Here is a 17,546-nt window from a genome sequence, read left to right as displayed (position 1 = left end):
AGTGGAATATCCCTAAGTGGATGCCCTCTGTGTTACGTCTTTGGACATCGCGACGACTTCTGCGATATGTTTCTAGTGGGACATGCTCACTCTTGGCCTGTTCTGACGGACAGCCCTTCGTCCCTGAGACAGACCTCGAGTGTGGCGGGAAATTGCGCTATCTAATGCTACATGGCGGTGAGAGCAGATGCTGATTCTCGATATTCGGTTTTCTCACTCACGACTATGCGACTCATTCTTGAAATATGGCTCCTGCGACCAATGCCAGAAAAGTTTTTGGCAACGTTCCAACTGCTCGAGGAGAAAGAACATCGGGGTTGATTGGGTACCGAGGTTCGGCCAGGGTGCTTATTTGAAGATCATACGGGCAAACTTGGCCAAGATGACGAAGAAGCGAAAGACTCTCCAGTTCGTTTTGGCCCCAACACGAGAGTCAATCTACTTATGCGGAAACAAAACCGCAAAGAGAAGGGATGAGAGTTGTGTACTGGGGGTATACTACCAAACACCACATTTGTTGGAATAATCTCATCATAACATTGGAAAGGAGATCTTGTTCCAGACCGTGCCGCCCCAGAAGCTTCGTATGGGGAGGGCGCAAGAGGCGGTCACTGTCACGAGGGTGCAACAGCCTGGGTTGCAAAGAGCCCTCGACCGGGGGAACAACAAAGGATGTTTTTTATGTTGTTTCTATTGCGAGCTTGATTGTTTAGATAGTCAATTGATATTTGTCTAGCCTATCAGGACTCACCAGCCTAATCTGCGGCTCTTCGACCAGGCTAGTGTGTGCTTGTTCTGTGTCAGAGCCCAAGTTACGTCGTTCCTCCTTCTCCCCACACTCATCTCCATCTCCATGTCAACCTCACATCAACAAACCACACAAAAAATGTCGGCCGAAGACGACTCCTCCGACCTCTCTTCGCTCTCTTCGCTGTCACCCGCGCCTTCTGATATTGAGCTGGACGAGCCAGCCCAAGAGCCCGTCGCCAAGCCCAAAAAGGGTATCCAGAAATACTTCTCCAAGGCTACAGACAAACCAGCCAAGGAGGCTTCGCCGCCACCACGAAAACGCTCACCATCGCCCCCTCATGAATATGTATTGGCAGATAATCCAGATATCGCAGTATGTGCTCTACTGCTGTGCCCAGCTTCCTTTCGCAGTCTTCTCTTTTGCCATTCAACGCGTGTCGCAGCTGTTGCGACGCGCTGCAGTCGCGCATTGGACTTTAAGAGTACAGGCTAACAGCTACAGTTCATTGTGATGTTCAGAAGCCGATTCAATGACGCATTTCCTAAATCGCTTGCCCATTTTGGCCCACAAGAACTCGAACGTGACATTGTCGAACCCATTCCTGGCGATCGAGCAGAACATTTCCTTTGCGTGTTGCTGGGGTTACTATTGAATCGCAAACAAGATGTCAAGTATGGCAGGACCCTATGCTGCAAGAAATAATGCGCTAATCAAGAATTAGGCCAGGACATTACGGCCGCGCTTTGGAGGATGCTATCAGTACTCACAAGAACCAATGGGCACCTGCTTGGGAGGACAAGAGCCCTTTTTCTGGCGGCGCGACGTTCGCCTCGATGAACCCTACGCAACGAGTGCGTTTTGGCAAACCAACCCTCGAGACTGTTCCTGGTGCTAACATTGATAAAGCTTACCCTCCTGCGATATCTAATCTTATGGACTCTTTCGTCCTCCGACGCCGTCAAAGGACTTATCAACCAATCATACAAGCAAAACCGCCACGAAGATGATACGAATCAGCCTAGATCGGTACAGCCTTGGGGATCAGATGGAGACAAGCGCCGCTATTTTCTGATTGAAGGACAAGACGACACTGCTTTCCGCGTTTATAGAGAGAGCAACCCTGCTGGGTCCAACAGAACATGGTGGAGCGTTGCGGGTACTATCGAAGAGCTCAAGACTCTTGCTGAGAAACTCCAGGTTAAGGATGGCGGACCAAAGGCTACCAAGCTAGCTCAGAAAATGTTCTCTGCGGTTCCCCGATTCGAAGCTGGCGAAGATGTTAGTTACAGCTCCCTGGCTCTGCCCCCAAGAATGGGTTCTGCCACAGCTCTCAACTCGATTACAGCACTGACACTTTATAGAAACGGAGGCGCCGTGATTACCGCCAGGCGCGCAAGGAACAGTTCAAGAGACCGGAGCCTGGGTTTTCTCTTTATGAGGGTCGAACCCGGGGCAAAAAGATGAAGTATACATACTCGGATGATGAAGACATCTTCACTACCGACTCGACAACTCGACGATCTACTCGCAACACTGGAACTCACACACCCGTAGAGACTGGCCCTGTCACTACTGCTAGCGGCCGGCAGATCAAGGCACCAACGCGGCTGAACCCCACAACTGGAAGCAGTGCGCCAGGCAGTGTACAGGGAGACACGTCTGAAGTTGATAGAGAGCAATCCATTGGTCCAACAGGACGGCCTCGCCGATCGGCAGCAGTGAACCACGGCACAAGCGGCTGGGCCGAGAACAACAAGGGGCCCCGGCACAACGCCTCTGATGATTCTGACGATGAGAGCGAAGCCGATTTCGGGGATGACGAGGAAGATGTAGATGAGCATGTGCCTGAGGAATCAGAAGACGAAGACGACTTCGACGAGGATGAAGCTATGATGGACGATGACCTGGAAGAGAAAAATCGAAGTCTGGTTGTAAAGCTTTCAGTAACACCACCAAAGTTGCGGAACGTCCTGGGACCCAACTCGCAAGCCGGAAACAAACTACCAACACCAAGCTCTGATAAGGGAGGCGAGGAGCATCGACTGGGAGAATCGCCTCTTATTGAGATGCAAGACGCCCCGGAAGCTACATCGAGCAAGGAAGCACAGGCTGCAGCCCAGCAATCTCCCACTCTAAACGCCAACTTTGCTGAACGCAACAACACAAGCCCAGCAGCCCTACACGCGACGTCTCTGGCTTTTAGAGGGAGCCCAGAAAAGACGCATGCGCAACCTGTTCCCCGGCCTCTCGATGTTGAGGCAAATCATGAGTAGGGGCTGGTCATTTGACACTACGTTTTTGTTGGAGTTGGGGAGCCAAGAGTTTATATGGCAAAAGGCCAGTGACGCAAAAGGTTATCGATATGGCGGAATGGAAATACAACATTAGAAGAAGCACGGTATTGATGGCATCGAACTTGCGTGCCCATAAATAGGGTTCTTAGAAGGTTTAAAGTGAAGCCCAACGGACAACAGTATCTTGATCCAGTAAGGGTTTGAGATGGGCAAGTATGTCAGCACAGCGAGACATATTAGTTATTATACCAATGTCAAGCTATATACGACCGTATTGCTATCTGATTCTTTCATGAAGGCAGATGTCACTGAGAGTGGTGCATTCAGGAACGCTGAAACAGGCGATGTGTGGCATAGTTAATGGTCAAGGAACAGACTCTCAGAACCGGCAGTTGGTAGCTATGAAGAGACTTTGTCATCCACCTACCGATCAAGAAGTCCATGTTCAGAGTTTTCGAAGTGGCAGAAGCCCATATTGATTGAAGAAAGGCTTTGAAAGGCGCTCCGGGCTTGCTTCTCAGAAGTTACACAATGATTTGTCGTCATTTTCAACTGAGTAAATCATACATGGCAATGTCATCGGCGTCCTGAGTATCTTGTAGTCTTTTCATCTCCTGATCTTGTCAACCTCTCTTATGATGGGTAGGTATCTTCCCTAACAATAACAAGTTAGCTTGAATGAAACATGGCCATGCGTTCAATGACCTACAATTATTGACTTCCCACCACCAGCGTCTTACTCGCGCACCCAAGGTGTTGCCGTGCAATCGAGCATTTCTGTTCCAATGTTGCCAGCCACAGAGAAAGAGGTTGTACACTAAGCCTTGGGTTAAGGGCATGATGATCTGGCGGCGTGTTAGCAGCTAGAAGCCGCGATACTCTTCGTATACATGCCTGATCCCTCGTTGTAATCAATGCCACCTTCCACCATGTATCCGCCTTGGAGATACTTCGAAGATAGCTCTGCTCGAAGCGCAGATCTGGCAGAGGAGGTAGGTGGGAATGCCTGGGCGCCGGTCGGAGAACGCTGTAGGGGATGTCCTCTTCATCCTCGTCCTCGTCGTCAATTCCATCATCGTGCTCGTGCTTGACGTGCTCTAGGGTCACAGGCCGCCGTCTATCGGCCGCTGTGGGCGGGTTGGTATCAAGAGCAGGATCTGGATGGCGTTCGATGCTTGCAGCCTGGATAGTGGCGGCAAGCTCTGTGGGAGCTGAGTCCATCTTTGATATACGTAGTTCCGGCTGGAATATATATGATGCGATTCTGGCAATTCCAAGACGTCCCGAATTGCTGTTGCTGTCGCTGAACGGAAAAGAGACACCTTGTTGATGAGGGTGGTGTGTGTTTGATCGCAAGTGCAATACACAGATAGTGGTAAGGTTAGTGATTGGCGTCACACCTAGTGGACGTTGCTGCTGGGGCGGTAGACTACTAGGGTGTGGAGGTGGCGGGGAATGACCGAGATCCAATGACATTGTCCGAATGAGAAGCTCAAGACGGATTGGACACCAGACATTGGTTACCTAGGTACCTAGTTACCTTCTATCACTTACAGCTACTATTAAACCGGTAGTACTATGTAATTAAGAGGGATTATATAAGCCCGCAAATGGTTTAACCTAAACAAGCCTTAGATATTAAGAATACTAATTATATAACTAAAGGAAAACAAAAGAAAGGTAATAGAATACTTAGAAGTTAGATAGAATAAAAAATATATAAAATTTAATTTAATAATTAAAAGTCTTAAAACTATACTTTTTAAAGGTAGCTATAACTATAAGAAAGAAAAGTAAATTATTAAAATAAACCTTAAGTACTACTTCTTATATATAGTATAATATTTTATAATATAAATATAAAGTCTTATTTATTTAATAACCTTAATAATTAGGATTTCTTTAAATAGTTATATATTATAAAAATAACTATAGAAAAAGTATATAAGCTAGGCTAACTTTTAGATCTAATATATTTTATAAATCTATAAATTAAAAAGCTATAAAGGCTTAAGATTAAAGACTACTAAGTAATATTATATATTAAGTTACTTTTAAATAGCTTAAGTACTAAATATAAAGAATAATATATAAATAGATATAGTAACCTGCTTTTTATATAATAAGAGGCTTATAAAGCTAAAATAAATATCTATTATATAGACTTTAACTAATATAATAAATAAATAGATAGTATTTATAATATATTAAATTAAATAATTAAAAAAATAAGCTTTTATTTTATTAAAATATATTTACTTACTATAAATAAATTAAGTAAATATAATAATATATTATAATTCTTTTTTAATTTTAAAGCTATATATAATATTAATAATATTATAAGAAGGAAATAAGCTTAAAAATACTATTTTAAAGTACTAAAAGGCACTTTAAACCCTAGAACTAATTAAGAAAAGTAGATTATAAAATAGGAAATAGTAATTTAAGTTAAAAAGCTTAAAGGTATTATTAAAGCTTAATATTTAAATACCTAGTTTAAAGACTTATAATAGGCTTTAAATTAATATTTTAAGATTTTCTTATAAATTAAATAAAATTAAAATAAAAAAGAAATTAAAAATAAATCCTATTTTTTATTAAACTTCTTTATATAATTTAAATAAGAAATTTAAAATAGTAAGAGAAAAGGTAATAGATTATAAATTAATTAAGTTATAAAAGGGAGCTTTAAATTAATATTTAAAGCCTTAAACTTAAAAGATTAAAGCTTATTATTAAGAGATAAAAAATAAAGCAGGTTAGCTATTAATAAATCTAGAGAAAGCTTAATAAAATAAGCCTAGCTAAGTATTAAGACTTTAGAAAGATATATATTATATAAGAAAAGTTATAAATATTTTAATAGTATATTATATTAAGTAGCTTTCCTTAAATTAGTATTTAAAAAGTTCTAGCTAAATTAAAAATAGCTAGACTTATTTAAATAATACTTAGAAAGAAATAAAAAGATTAAGGAACTATATTAAAGACTTTAAATTAAAAATAAAGCTTTAAAAGAAAGGTTAAGTTAACTATCTTTAGTAAGGCCTTTAATTTTAAAAAAAGTAGCTACTTTCTTAGCCTTAAGTAGTAAATACTTATTATATAACTTATTTATCTTAAACTTTAAAACTATAATCTATATATTTAATAACTTAAAATAATTTAAGTTAATAAAGACTATATAATATAAAGAAAAAGTATTTATAAAATCTAAATAGCTATTAATATTTAAATATAAAGATATAAAAATCTAAGTTATAAACTTATAAAATAAGCTTTAAATAATAATTTTAAATTATATAGCCTATTACCTAGAAATAAGCACTAACTTAGTATTACTATAAAAATTATAATAAATAGGGTATTAATAGGACTAATAGAATAAGGCTAATATATTAAGATATATAAATAGCTAAGTATTATATAAGCTTAAATAGGAATATAACTAATATATATTTAATTACTTTATTAAAATAGGTAAATAAGCCTTATTTATTATAAAATACTTATATTATAACTCCTAGACTATAAATAAGCTTAATAAGGCTTTAGCTAGGATATAGTACTGCTAACTAGGATATTTAAGACTAAAAAGCCTAAAGTACTTAATAAACTATACTTTTAGAGCTAAGATTAAAGGTCTAATAATAGTAAAATATAATATATATAAGTTAGCTAAATTAAAGTATTAAAAGTACTATAAACTTTAAAAATAACCTTTAAAAGCTAAAAAAAGAGTCTTAATAGATTTCTATAACTATTTAGTTAAAATTAATAGTTATATATTATATATAATTATTATAAACTGCTATTTAAGAATATATTAAGACTACTATTTTATAAACTGCTATAATAATAATTTACTAATAATATTTAAGTATTTTACTTAAATACTTAAGATAATATATAAAGTTAAATTATAAGTTATAGAGATAAATAATAAGCTTTAAAAGGGGCATTTAACCTATATATAGCTTTTAAGAAAAGGGATTAAAGTAAATAAAAGTATATTAAGAACTTAATAATAAAATAGCTTTAGAGAGTATTCTAGGGAAGTAATAAAAAAGAAAGTAAAACTACTAATAATTAATAATAATCTCCTTTTAAGTCTTTAGCTTAAAATAGTAAAAATAGCAGTATATATCTTAAATTAAATACTAAAGTAATACCTAAAGTAAAAAACCCTATATAAAAGCTTTTTTTTAAATATTCTAACTATAAAAGAAGGTAACTAGCTTTAAATTAGCTATATAAAAAGTATTAGATATAAGGTATTTTTATTAATAAAAGAGGTATAGAAAAAAAAAAAGTACTTTTAATTAAAAATAAATCTAAAAGTATAGATAAGATATTTAATTAAATATAATTTCTTAAATATCTTTAAAATATAGAACTTTATTATAAATAAGGTCTATATAACTTAAGATATTATTTTTAATAAAAAGGAATTCTTTAGTATTAATAAAGTATAAATAAGGGATACTATTAAGGAATAGACTTTTAAAAAATTATAATAGTAATTATAAGCTTTTTTAAGCTTTAAGTAAATTAATTAAGTAATAGACCTAGTTTAAAGTATTAATAAGGAAAAGATATAAAAAATATACTTTAAAAGCTTAATTAAAGACTTACTTACCTAAAAAGTAAAGTTAGAAAATAAAAAAAGTATAATACTAATAAAGTATACTTAAGTAAGATTTAAATTACTCTTAATATTACTAAAAAGCCTACCTTTAAGCTTTATTACTAAATTAAGGATTTAAATAAATTAAGATATAAAGGCTAGAAAAGTAATAAAAAAAGATCTTTATATACTAAACTAAGCTTTTAGTACTAACTTAATAGCTACTTTTATTATAAAGAAGGAAAAGAAGCTAATAACTAAAGTAATAAGAAGTAAATATATTAATAAAAGACTAAAGCCTAGGTATAAGATATAAATAACTTAAATAAGCCTTTTTCTTAATAAATAAAAATATTATAAAAAGAATCTACTTCTAGCTTTAAGTTCTTATAGTAATTTATTAAGATATAAGTTAAAAAAAGAGTTTAAAAAAGTATAAGAAGATTACTTAAAGAGTTATAAGTAAATAGGATCTTAAATTAAGATTATAAAGTATAATCTATATATTAATAACTTAAAAATACTTAACTATATATAGGTATTTACTTATAAATTTAATAAATATAGCTACTTATAAAGGTATAAAGTAAGACTTATTATCTAAAGAGATTAATAAATAAGATTAACTATTAATAAAATATATACTATAACTTTTACTAAAAAGTTATTTAAAACCTTACTTATAATTACTATAAAGTATAATCTTAAGCTAGTATAATATAATATAATTAATATATTTATAAATATAAAACTGCTAAATAATATATTTATAAAATTACTTTTAGGCTTTAGAAAAAGTAAGAAAGAAAACTAAGTATTACTTCTATATAAGGCGCTATATAAATTATAAAATGCACTGCTTTTATAGTAAAAAGAGCTTAAAAGTATACTATAAACCTTAAATTATAAGCTAGTATTAAATAAAAGCTATTACTATTAAAAAAGAAACCTACTAATTATCTTCTATATAGATAATATAGTCTTTATATTTAAAAAAGAAGATAAAGAATCTATATTATAATTTATATAATCTCTTTAAGAGAAATATAAATTAACTAAAGGAAATAAGTTATAGTAGTTTTTTAATATATAGGTTATATAAGATTATATATTAAAATAGATTTAAGTAACTTAAACTATATATCTTAAAAAGATATATAAGATATATATTATAAATACTATAAACGCCTCTTTAATAAAAAAGGAAAAACTCTTTTTTAATTAAAGAGAAGTAGATAAATATATAGCTAACTAATATAAAAAGGTAATTAGATTAATCTTATATATAAGTATTATTAATTAACTAAATATTATATTTATAATCTTAAGATTATCTTAATTTATAAATAATCTAAGTAAGATATATATAAAAGCTACTAACTATATACTTAACTACTTATATATAACTCGTTTTTATAGTTTATAGTTTAGTCTTAAAGGAGAATTTATAATATATAGTAATATATTATTTACTAATAATACCTTTAATTAAAAAAGCTTATAAAGTTATATAATAAAGATTTATAGAAAACTTATAAAATAGTAAGTAAATAAGTAAAATATAGTAACTATATTAATAATTAAAGTAAAGCTACTTACTCTTTTATAAGCTATAAAAAAAAAGCTATTTTAATAAAGGCTACTTTAAAGCTTATAAGATAAGCTTTAAAATATTAATTTATATCTTATTTATAATAACTAATAGATAATTTATCTTCTAAAGAGTCTTTTATAAAAGCTAAAGACTAAACTCTAATATATTAATATTTATAACTATTAATTATAAGAATATATTTAAAAGAAAATAATTTCTTTAAGCTATAAAGTAAGCTTAAAGCTATTAATAGATATACTTATAAAAGCATTATAAGGCATAAAGCTAAAAGAGAGTTATAAGCTATTTAGCCTTATAGATATTAAAGAATATATTTAAGATTATTAAAATACAGATTTTATAAAAAGATTAATTAAAGAGATCTTAAATAAGTTAAATATTTAATAAATAAATTACTTTTTACTATTTTATAACTCTTTTAAGTTATCTTAAATATAAGATCTCTTTTAATATACTAAATATAAGATCTCTTTTAATATATTAAATATAAGATCTTTTTTAAGATTACTTAAGATACCCTAGACTTTATTTATATATTCTAAGCTTTATTTATATATTTTATACTTTAGAATATATAAAGTTACTTTAAAATATAGAAAATATTTTAAGAAAGAAATAAATAATTTAAAATTAATAAATAAAAGCCTAGAAAGTAAGACTTTCCTTTATAAAGAAAATAAAAACTACTAGCTATAATATAAAAAAAGAAAATAAGCCTTACTTAAGTAAAAGCTAGATAGGAATTACTAGATAAAAGGAAAGTATAAAACTAGATACTTTTTAAAATAACCTTAACTATAATATAATACTTATTCTTTTTTTAAAAATTTCCTAAAATATTAATATAATTTAAAATAATAAAATAAGCTATAAAAGTACTTACTAATTTTTTAATAAAAGACTTATTTTACTAAATATAATTTAAAAAAAAAAAGGCAGTAAGTAATATATTAAAAGGACTATATAGTTTAAATTAGCTAAATATAGTTTAAAGTTATAATATATACTACTTATATTAGGTAATAAAAGCTACTAAGGTTATATTACTTATAATAAAAGACCTTTAGCTTAGCTTAATACTTACTAGTACTTTAATTAGTAGTAGTACTATTAAAGTAGGCTAAGTATAAGATATAATACTACTTAGAGTTACTAAGAAAATTAGAAAATTAAAATATAGCTTAAAATAAAAAAATAAAGTATTAAAAGACTTATATTTAATAATTTACTATATTAATAGTAGTAACTTATATTATTTACTTAATATATTAGACTTTAATATAGGATAAGTAAAAGGGAGTATTTTCTTTACTAAATATAAGTTAGTAAAGTATTTTAATAATTTAAAGCTTAAAAGGAAAAGTAACTTACTTAACTAAAAGGGATATAAAAAGAGGAGATTTACTATTTAAAGTTAACTAATAAGTATTAAATAAATATTTTAAAGTATAAAAAAATATATAATATAATATTAAAAATAATATAAAAAAATTTAAAAATTTATATTAAGTTCTATAAAGAAAAATAATTAGCTAATATATTATAAAAGTAAAAAATAAAGCTTAAAAAGGCAGTTAAGTAGTTAAGAAAGAGAGGTATATATTAAATATAATATTAATACTTAAAAAAAAGAAAAAAAGATTAGATTTTATAGTAAAGAAAGGCTTATATATCTTAAAAATAAGAGGCCTATTATTTAAAGTAATTTAGAGATCTATTTATTATTTATAAGACCTATCTATTATTAATATATAATAATAGTTTAATTATTAATTAACTATTTAAAAAAGTAAAGAATGATTTAAACTATAATAGAAAGTATTATATAATAAGATATAATTAATAACTTTAAATAACTTCTAATATACTAATAAAAGTAACTTAAAAGATAGTACTTTAAGCTATTAAAGTATTATAGTAATTTTACTTTAAGGGGGTATATTAAACTAGTAGTACTATATAATTAAGAGGGATTATATAAGCCTGTAAATAGTTTAACCTAAATAAGCCTTAGATATTAAAAATACTAATTATATAACTAAAGAAAGACTAAAAAAGAGGTAATAGAATACTAGAAGTCAGATAGAATAAGGAATATATGAAATTTAGTTTAATAGCTACAGCTCCAACTACCTAGAATGAATTAGTAGACTAAGTATAGTACTATGTAAAAATTTCAATAATTACAGGGTTATTACTAACCTTCTTAATTAGATAATATTACTTTATAAAGCTATTAAGATATTAATTTAATTATAATTTTAGTATTTTATATATTTTTATAATACCTAAAGTTAAGAGAATCTAATAATATAACTTAATACTTAATATAGTATCTTTTTATTATATAAAATATAGCTATTTTTCTAGATATTAAATTTATTAAGTTTTTTAATATTTTAAGTTTAAGGTTATTTTAAACTTCTTATATAGCTTTAATTAAAGCTATAATAGCTTTATTAATAACTAATATTAATATAATTTTTAAATATTACTTATAAATATACTTTTTTAGCAGTTTTTAAAGGTTTTTAATAGGGTTTAAATTAAGATTATAAAGAGGCTAGTTAACTAAGAAGATACTTTTTAAATAATAGTAAATTTTAAGCTATTTCTAGATAATTTAAGCTTAATATATTAATTTATTATTATATTATAAAATTATTCTTTTTTTTAAAATTATTAAAAGCTACTTATAAAGGCAGGCTAAAATAATCTTTTTTAAGATTTTTTTATATTTTACTAATAGATTTTTATTAAAAAAAAATTAAGTTTAATAGCCTATTTATTAAGAAATTACTATAAAATATCTTAAAATATCTTAAAGGCTTTTTATAAAGCTAAACTTTATTTTTATAAAGTCTTTTACTTTATATTATAATTAAATTCTTTATTTAAAGAAAGAGAGTTAAAATTAATAATTTAATAAAAATACTATTTAGTTATATTACTATTTATATAGTTAATAAAGATTTTATTAAAGAAATATTAAGTATATTAAAAGCTAGCTAATTTATAATAATATTTTTTAATAAAATTCTAGTAAAGTTAAATAGTAATTAAATTAAAAAATAAGTATTAAAGTATATAATAATATTATATATTTTTCTTTTTAAGTTATTTTATAATTATAACTTTATAATAAGTAATTTTAGTTTAATTTTTAATTTCTTAAATAGATATAAAAAGGTAAGAATTAATAATTATTTTAATATATCTTTTATTATCTTTTATTAAATTACTATTAATATTACTATTTATTACTTTAGTATTAGTTATTATTTTATAAAGTAAATATATTTAATTAAGTAAATTCTATTTAATTAACTATAGCTTTATTTACTTACTAAAAGGCTCTTTTAACTTTTAAATAAAACTTTTTCTTATTTTTTTTTTTTTTTTTTTTTAGTTACTATTAGCCTTATTTAAGGCTATTAAGCTTTTAACTTTTTATATAATAGCTTAAATAGTAAGGCCCCTATAGTAAGCTAGAATTATAAAGCTTAAAATTAATTAAAATTTATTTACTTTAAGTAATATAATTACTGCCTTAATTAAGTAATATAAATACTACCTATAGATTTACCCCTTAGTAGCTATATTAACTTTCTTCCTTTACCTTAATTAAAAAATCTTTAATTAACTTTTATAATATACTAAGCCTAGTATACTTATTATAAAGTATATTCCTTAACTTAACTTTCCCTATACTTATTAATTATAGTTACTAATATCTATTATAGCTACTAATATAATACTTATATAAAATAGCCTATAGCTATATAATTAGGCCTATTATATAACTTACTATAACCTTAATATAGCTATTAAGCCTACTATAAAGGTAATTAATAAGAAGGAATATAAAAAGTTATATATAATAGTAATTACTATTAAAAAGAACTTTTTATTAAAGTATTAATTTAACCTTATTAAAATAGCTATTTTTAATTATAATTTAATTAGGTTAATCTATTATATAGGCCTTTTTAGCTTAATTAATATAACTTAGGTTAATAATAAGCTATTAGTTTTTAAGGACTTAGAAAGAGACTTAAAGGAAGGTTATCCTTTTTAGTTAGATTAAGTAGCCTTCTTTACTGCCTTTATAGATAACTTAAATATATATAAAGAGTGGCTTCTTAATATAGCTAAAAGGGTTATTATAGTAAAAGGGGAGCTGCTTCTAAATTAGTAAGGGCAGTATATTTATATATAGAGTTAGATAAAGGCAAGGTAATAGCAGGGTTTAAAGGTTTTATAAAAGTTAAAATTAAAAAAATAAAGTTAACTTTATTTATATAAGTTAGTTAGTAAAAGTTAAATTAACCTGAAGTTAATAATAACTAGCTTTATTAATTAAATATATATATTTAGATATATAACTAACTGCCTTTATATTTAAACTATAGATATAGTAAAATTAATAATAAAATAGTAGTTAAATTAAGGAAACTTTTTCTTATATATTAAATTTTTTATTTTATATAATTAACTTTAATAGAATTTTCTAGGTAATTTTATTATATATAAACTTTAAATACTACTTATAGAAAGTATACTTTTAGGTTTATAAGGATTATATTTATAAGATTAATAATTATTATAATTTAAAGGCTATAATAAGTTTTTAATTTATTAATTTAATAATCTATTATTAGGCTTAAGGTATTAATATATTATTACTTAATACTTAAAAGTAATATTTTATTTTAGTACTAACTTTAAATAGTATTAAAATTAAAGTCTAAGTAATAAAGTATTTTATACTTAAATCTAATTAAATTAAGTAACTACTTATTTATTTAACTATTATAGCTAATTATAAATACTTTCTTTACTAGCTTTTATACCTATATTCTAGCCCTTAAAGTTATACTTTAAATAAGGTCTATAATATTATTATTACTAATCTCTTAGCTATAGCTAAATAAAAGTAAAGATTATATATTTAATTAGTTAATAGTTTAAAGTTATAGGTTATTTAAGTTTAATATCTTAACTATAATTAAGGTTAGTAATATTAATTTAATAAAGTAGTTAAAGTAAAGAACTTATAAATAACCTAGGCTTAGTTAGTTTTTTAATAATTTTATAATTATTATAATAACTTTATTAAGTAATAAATAGATTAGGAAAGGTTAAAGTTATAAAGGAGTTATAGACCTTATTAATTAAGCTTTTTTATAGCTTTTTAGCTAATTAAGTAATATATTTATTTTAATTAAAATTACTTAAGATACTATAGCCTAAAGGTAACCTTATTAATTAAGTTTATTAAGATTTTAGTTTAGCTAAAGACTTTATAGTTAATACTTTTATAGCTATTATTAGAATATCTAGGTCTTATTTATTAATTATTACTAAGTTAAGGCTATAAAAATATCTTTTATTATAATTAGTTAATATAGTTAGTTATTTAAAGTAAGGTTTATTTTTAGTAGTTTTTTAGCTTTAGAAGTATTATATAATACTAAAGATTATATATTTTATAACTCTTTTTTATATTATAATTTTATTAAATAAAACTTTAAATTCTTTTATTATTATAATTTTTATTTTTTTATAAGGAGAATAATATATTTTTTAATATATATATAGTATTTTTTATTATAGATAGAATATATTAAAGTTATTAAGTTAATTTAGTGTTTTTAATAGATAAGGGGCTGGGGCAGGAAATTATTAGAACTTTTGTATACCTACTGTACCTACCTAGGCCTTGGATATATAGCCAGCTTAGCCTACCTACCTACCTGTAGGTAGTATGAGTGATGAGTATCATAATCAGTATAACGTTTGTTGCTGGGGTTTATGCAATCACATCACACGAGTTCATCTTTATCACAGTAGAAGAGACCTGGGCCAATTGGAATCATACAAGGTAAACGTGCTTCTCTCTCAAGAGATGATGCAGTGTGACATGTAGACCAGTGGGTTTTAAGGCTGTCAGCATACCTAGGTTGACTAGGTAGACGGACTATGCGGGACATGGTGTAAAACAAGGATAGGGCTGAAGGTTGGTTAAACGTGATGATCGGCATCAGGCCCATTCATAGCCCGTAATCAAATAACCCCTTCTTTATTGTCATTCAACCTGTGACGACATGAGGTTAATCCTGTTCATTAACCTTGACGATAATATTTTGCTCTGAAGATGAGCCTCTGTAGTGGCGGGATTCAGTGTGACATTCCAGCCGAGCATGTGGTGGATGCTGATATGAACGGAATTGGTGTAAGTCCATTTATTTACCTTGATTCGCATCTGTTCCTTTGCTTGCTCACAACATATTCTCTGTGCCTAGGTTGTACTATCATTTGTCATCACAGCTGCAATCTCGGTCATTGTGGCCGTCATGGCTGTTCTAAAACGCGGCATACCCAAGCAGCAGTATATGCGAGTCGATGAGAAGGTTTTCCATTGGATCGGGGTCAGGAAACCTGCCAATGAGTCCCCTAGTAATCTTGGCTATCAGTCCCTTCTCCTCGCATTGAGTGACCAGATGTTGGCTGTTGGGCTGTGCTATCTCATCGCCATGTATGCACAGGTCTGCAAAGTATCGCTCTATTCCTTTTATATCGGCGCCCAGCTAGGCTATTTATCATCCACCGTTCACTTATGCACGCTGTTAGTGTTGAAGTCGTACTTCAGGAGACATCCAAAGCAAGCCCTCTTGCGTAGTGGCTTGATGATGTTGTTCCTGGGACTCCTCGTCGCAACCCTGATCCTAGAGTTCATTACACTATCCGAGCCGCGCGACAGGCTATTTCTTTGCGGACTTCAATATCCGGTATTGCCTCGTCTGGGATCAATGGGTGTCAGATGCTTCTCAATTGCTGTGATGCTGGCCTTTGTCTACTGGAACGCTTTTCGATCAATCAAACTGGACAACACTCTAAGATACGAACTTGAGAACAGCACTTCCAAGAACACGATCCTACGATGGATATATTCGGGGAGTCAAAGGGAGGTGGACTTTCGGCAGTATTTGGAGCACAAGGAAAAAGACAAGCGCCAGCGAATTCGAAAGAAGGCGGCAATACTGGAGCAAAGCCCTGAGTTTTGGAAAACCTTCACCATGGTGACACCGCTTATAGTGGCCGAGATGGCTGCCTCAGTTCTGTTTGAGTTGCTGGTCGCCATCTTCTCCTTTTCAATTGCCTTGTACACACTGGTCATTGGTGTTTTCTATCAAGGCGCGGACATCAAGCCACTATTGACCGCGAGCTTTGGGCAGATCATGCCTATGCTTCTTCTGATCGTTATTGCTCTGACAGCAGTTGAGGTTGGCAGTGAGTCTGTCACACAGAACATGGAACCTGGGACATCTACTGAAGTATCCTACAGCAATCAAGAACTTCCGAAGGATTGAGATCGAGGTCGAAATTAAAAAACATCCCGCCTTATTGCACAATACTACGAGGGGCGGCCCGGGACCAGAGAGGAACGGCGTGCTCTCGAGCCGGGCACAGTCTTTCAACTTGCAGAACAGCATGATGGGCGTCACAGAGGAGTTTTCAATGCAAAGCCCACGCAAAACCTATGAGACCTCATTATTGCCTATGGCTGCTGCATCTCATAGTCAACCAGACCTCTCAGGCACTGCTGGCCTTGGCACGAGCGTCGACTCGATGACCAGATGGATGACACCGAGGAGAATGACAACAATAGAATTAGAAGAGGGGAAACGGGTAAGTTGCTCTTGTTTTCTGTCCCTCTTCGTCTACAGCACTCGAAAGGAGGCACCTAATATGAACTAACACGTACCAGTTTCTACTACATGCTGCCGAACCAAGTTTGGATCTTCTTGACATTGCTCTTCGAAGCGCCAAAGGAATAACCTATGCTGCGATCTGCCTTGTTCTCTTCCTCTTGGCTGGGTATTTTGTTGGATGCTTTCTCTTCTACCAGTATGTGGTGCCAGCTACTGCAGGAGTCCTCATCCTAGGAGGCATATTGGACCTTCTTGGAGGCGTGCGAGGCGTCCACAGAGTAAGAAGTCAAAGGCTTCAGAAGCAAACACATATATGATGCAGGCCACACACCATAATATGATGGCTTTTGTTTATTCATAAGGTATTCCTGGGCTACTACCTTACCTACCTAGGTAGACGTACCTTAGGTAGACTTTAGGTAAGCCTGCTGTGACATCATATCCTCTTTGAATGGTCAAGGTACCTAATAAGGAAGTCAGTCATGAAGCACACCGAATTAGTTACCTAACTCCCTCAACGTCCGTCACCATTTGCCAGCCT

At 29.9% G+C, this 17,546-nt stretch overlaps 3 protein-coding genes across 3 annotated transcripts; 2 read left to right on the top strand and 1 right to left on the bottom strand.

Annotated features, from left to right (window-relative positions):
* Positions 1–886: 886 nt before the first annotated feature.
* On the top strand, positions 887–3,024 carry J7337_002694 (uncharacterized protein; the record flags this gene model as incomplete). The annotated part of the gene is made up of 5 exons (XM_044820421.1): positions 887–1,123; positions 1,253–1,422; positions 1,473–1,602; positions 1,658–2,029; positions 2,113–3,024. 5 exons carry the CDS (start codon positions 887–889, stop codon positions 3,022–3,024), a joined length of 1,821 nt encoding a protein of 606 aa, XP_044684721.1.
* A 757-nt stretch (positions 3,025–3,781) lies between these two features.
* Positions 3,782–4,266, bottom strand: J7337_002693 (uncharacterized protein; the record flags this gene model as incomplete). The annotated part of the gene is made up of 2 exons (XM_044820420.1): positions 3,782–3,862; positions 3,967–4,266. The coding sequence occupies 2 exons, from the start codon at positions 4,264–4,266 to the stop codon at positions 3,782–3,784; spliced, it is 381 nt and encodes a 126-aa protein (XP_044684720.1).
* An 11,836-nt stretch (positions 4,267–16,102) lies between these two features.
* Positions 16,103–17,041, top strand: J7337_002692 (uncharacterized protein; the record flags this gene model as incomplete). The annotated part of the gene is made up of 3 exons (XM_044820419.1): positions 16,103–16,583; positions 16,639–16,982; positions 17,021–17,041. The coding sequence occupies 3 exons, from the start codon at positions 16,103–16,105 to the stop codon at positions 17,039–17,041; spliced, it is 846 nt and encodes a 281-aa protein (XP_044684719.1).
* Between the last annotated feature and the right edge of the window lie 505 nt (positions 17,042–17,546).

The sequence above is a fragment of the Fusarium musae genome, chromosome 2 (assembly GCF_019915245.1).
Source record: "Fusarium musae strain F31 chromosome 2, whole genome shotgun sequence".
Classification (NCBI taxonomy): Eukaryota; Fungi; Ascomycota; class Sordariomycetes; order Hypocreales; family Nectriaceae; genus Fusarium; species Fusarium musae.
Note: the sequence above shows the minus strand (reverse complement) of the source record. Positions and strands in the feature narration are given on the sequence as shown.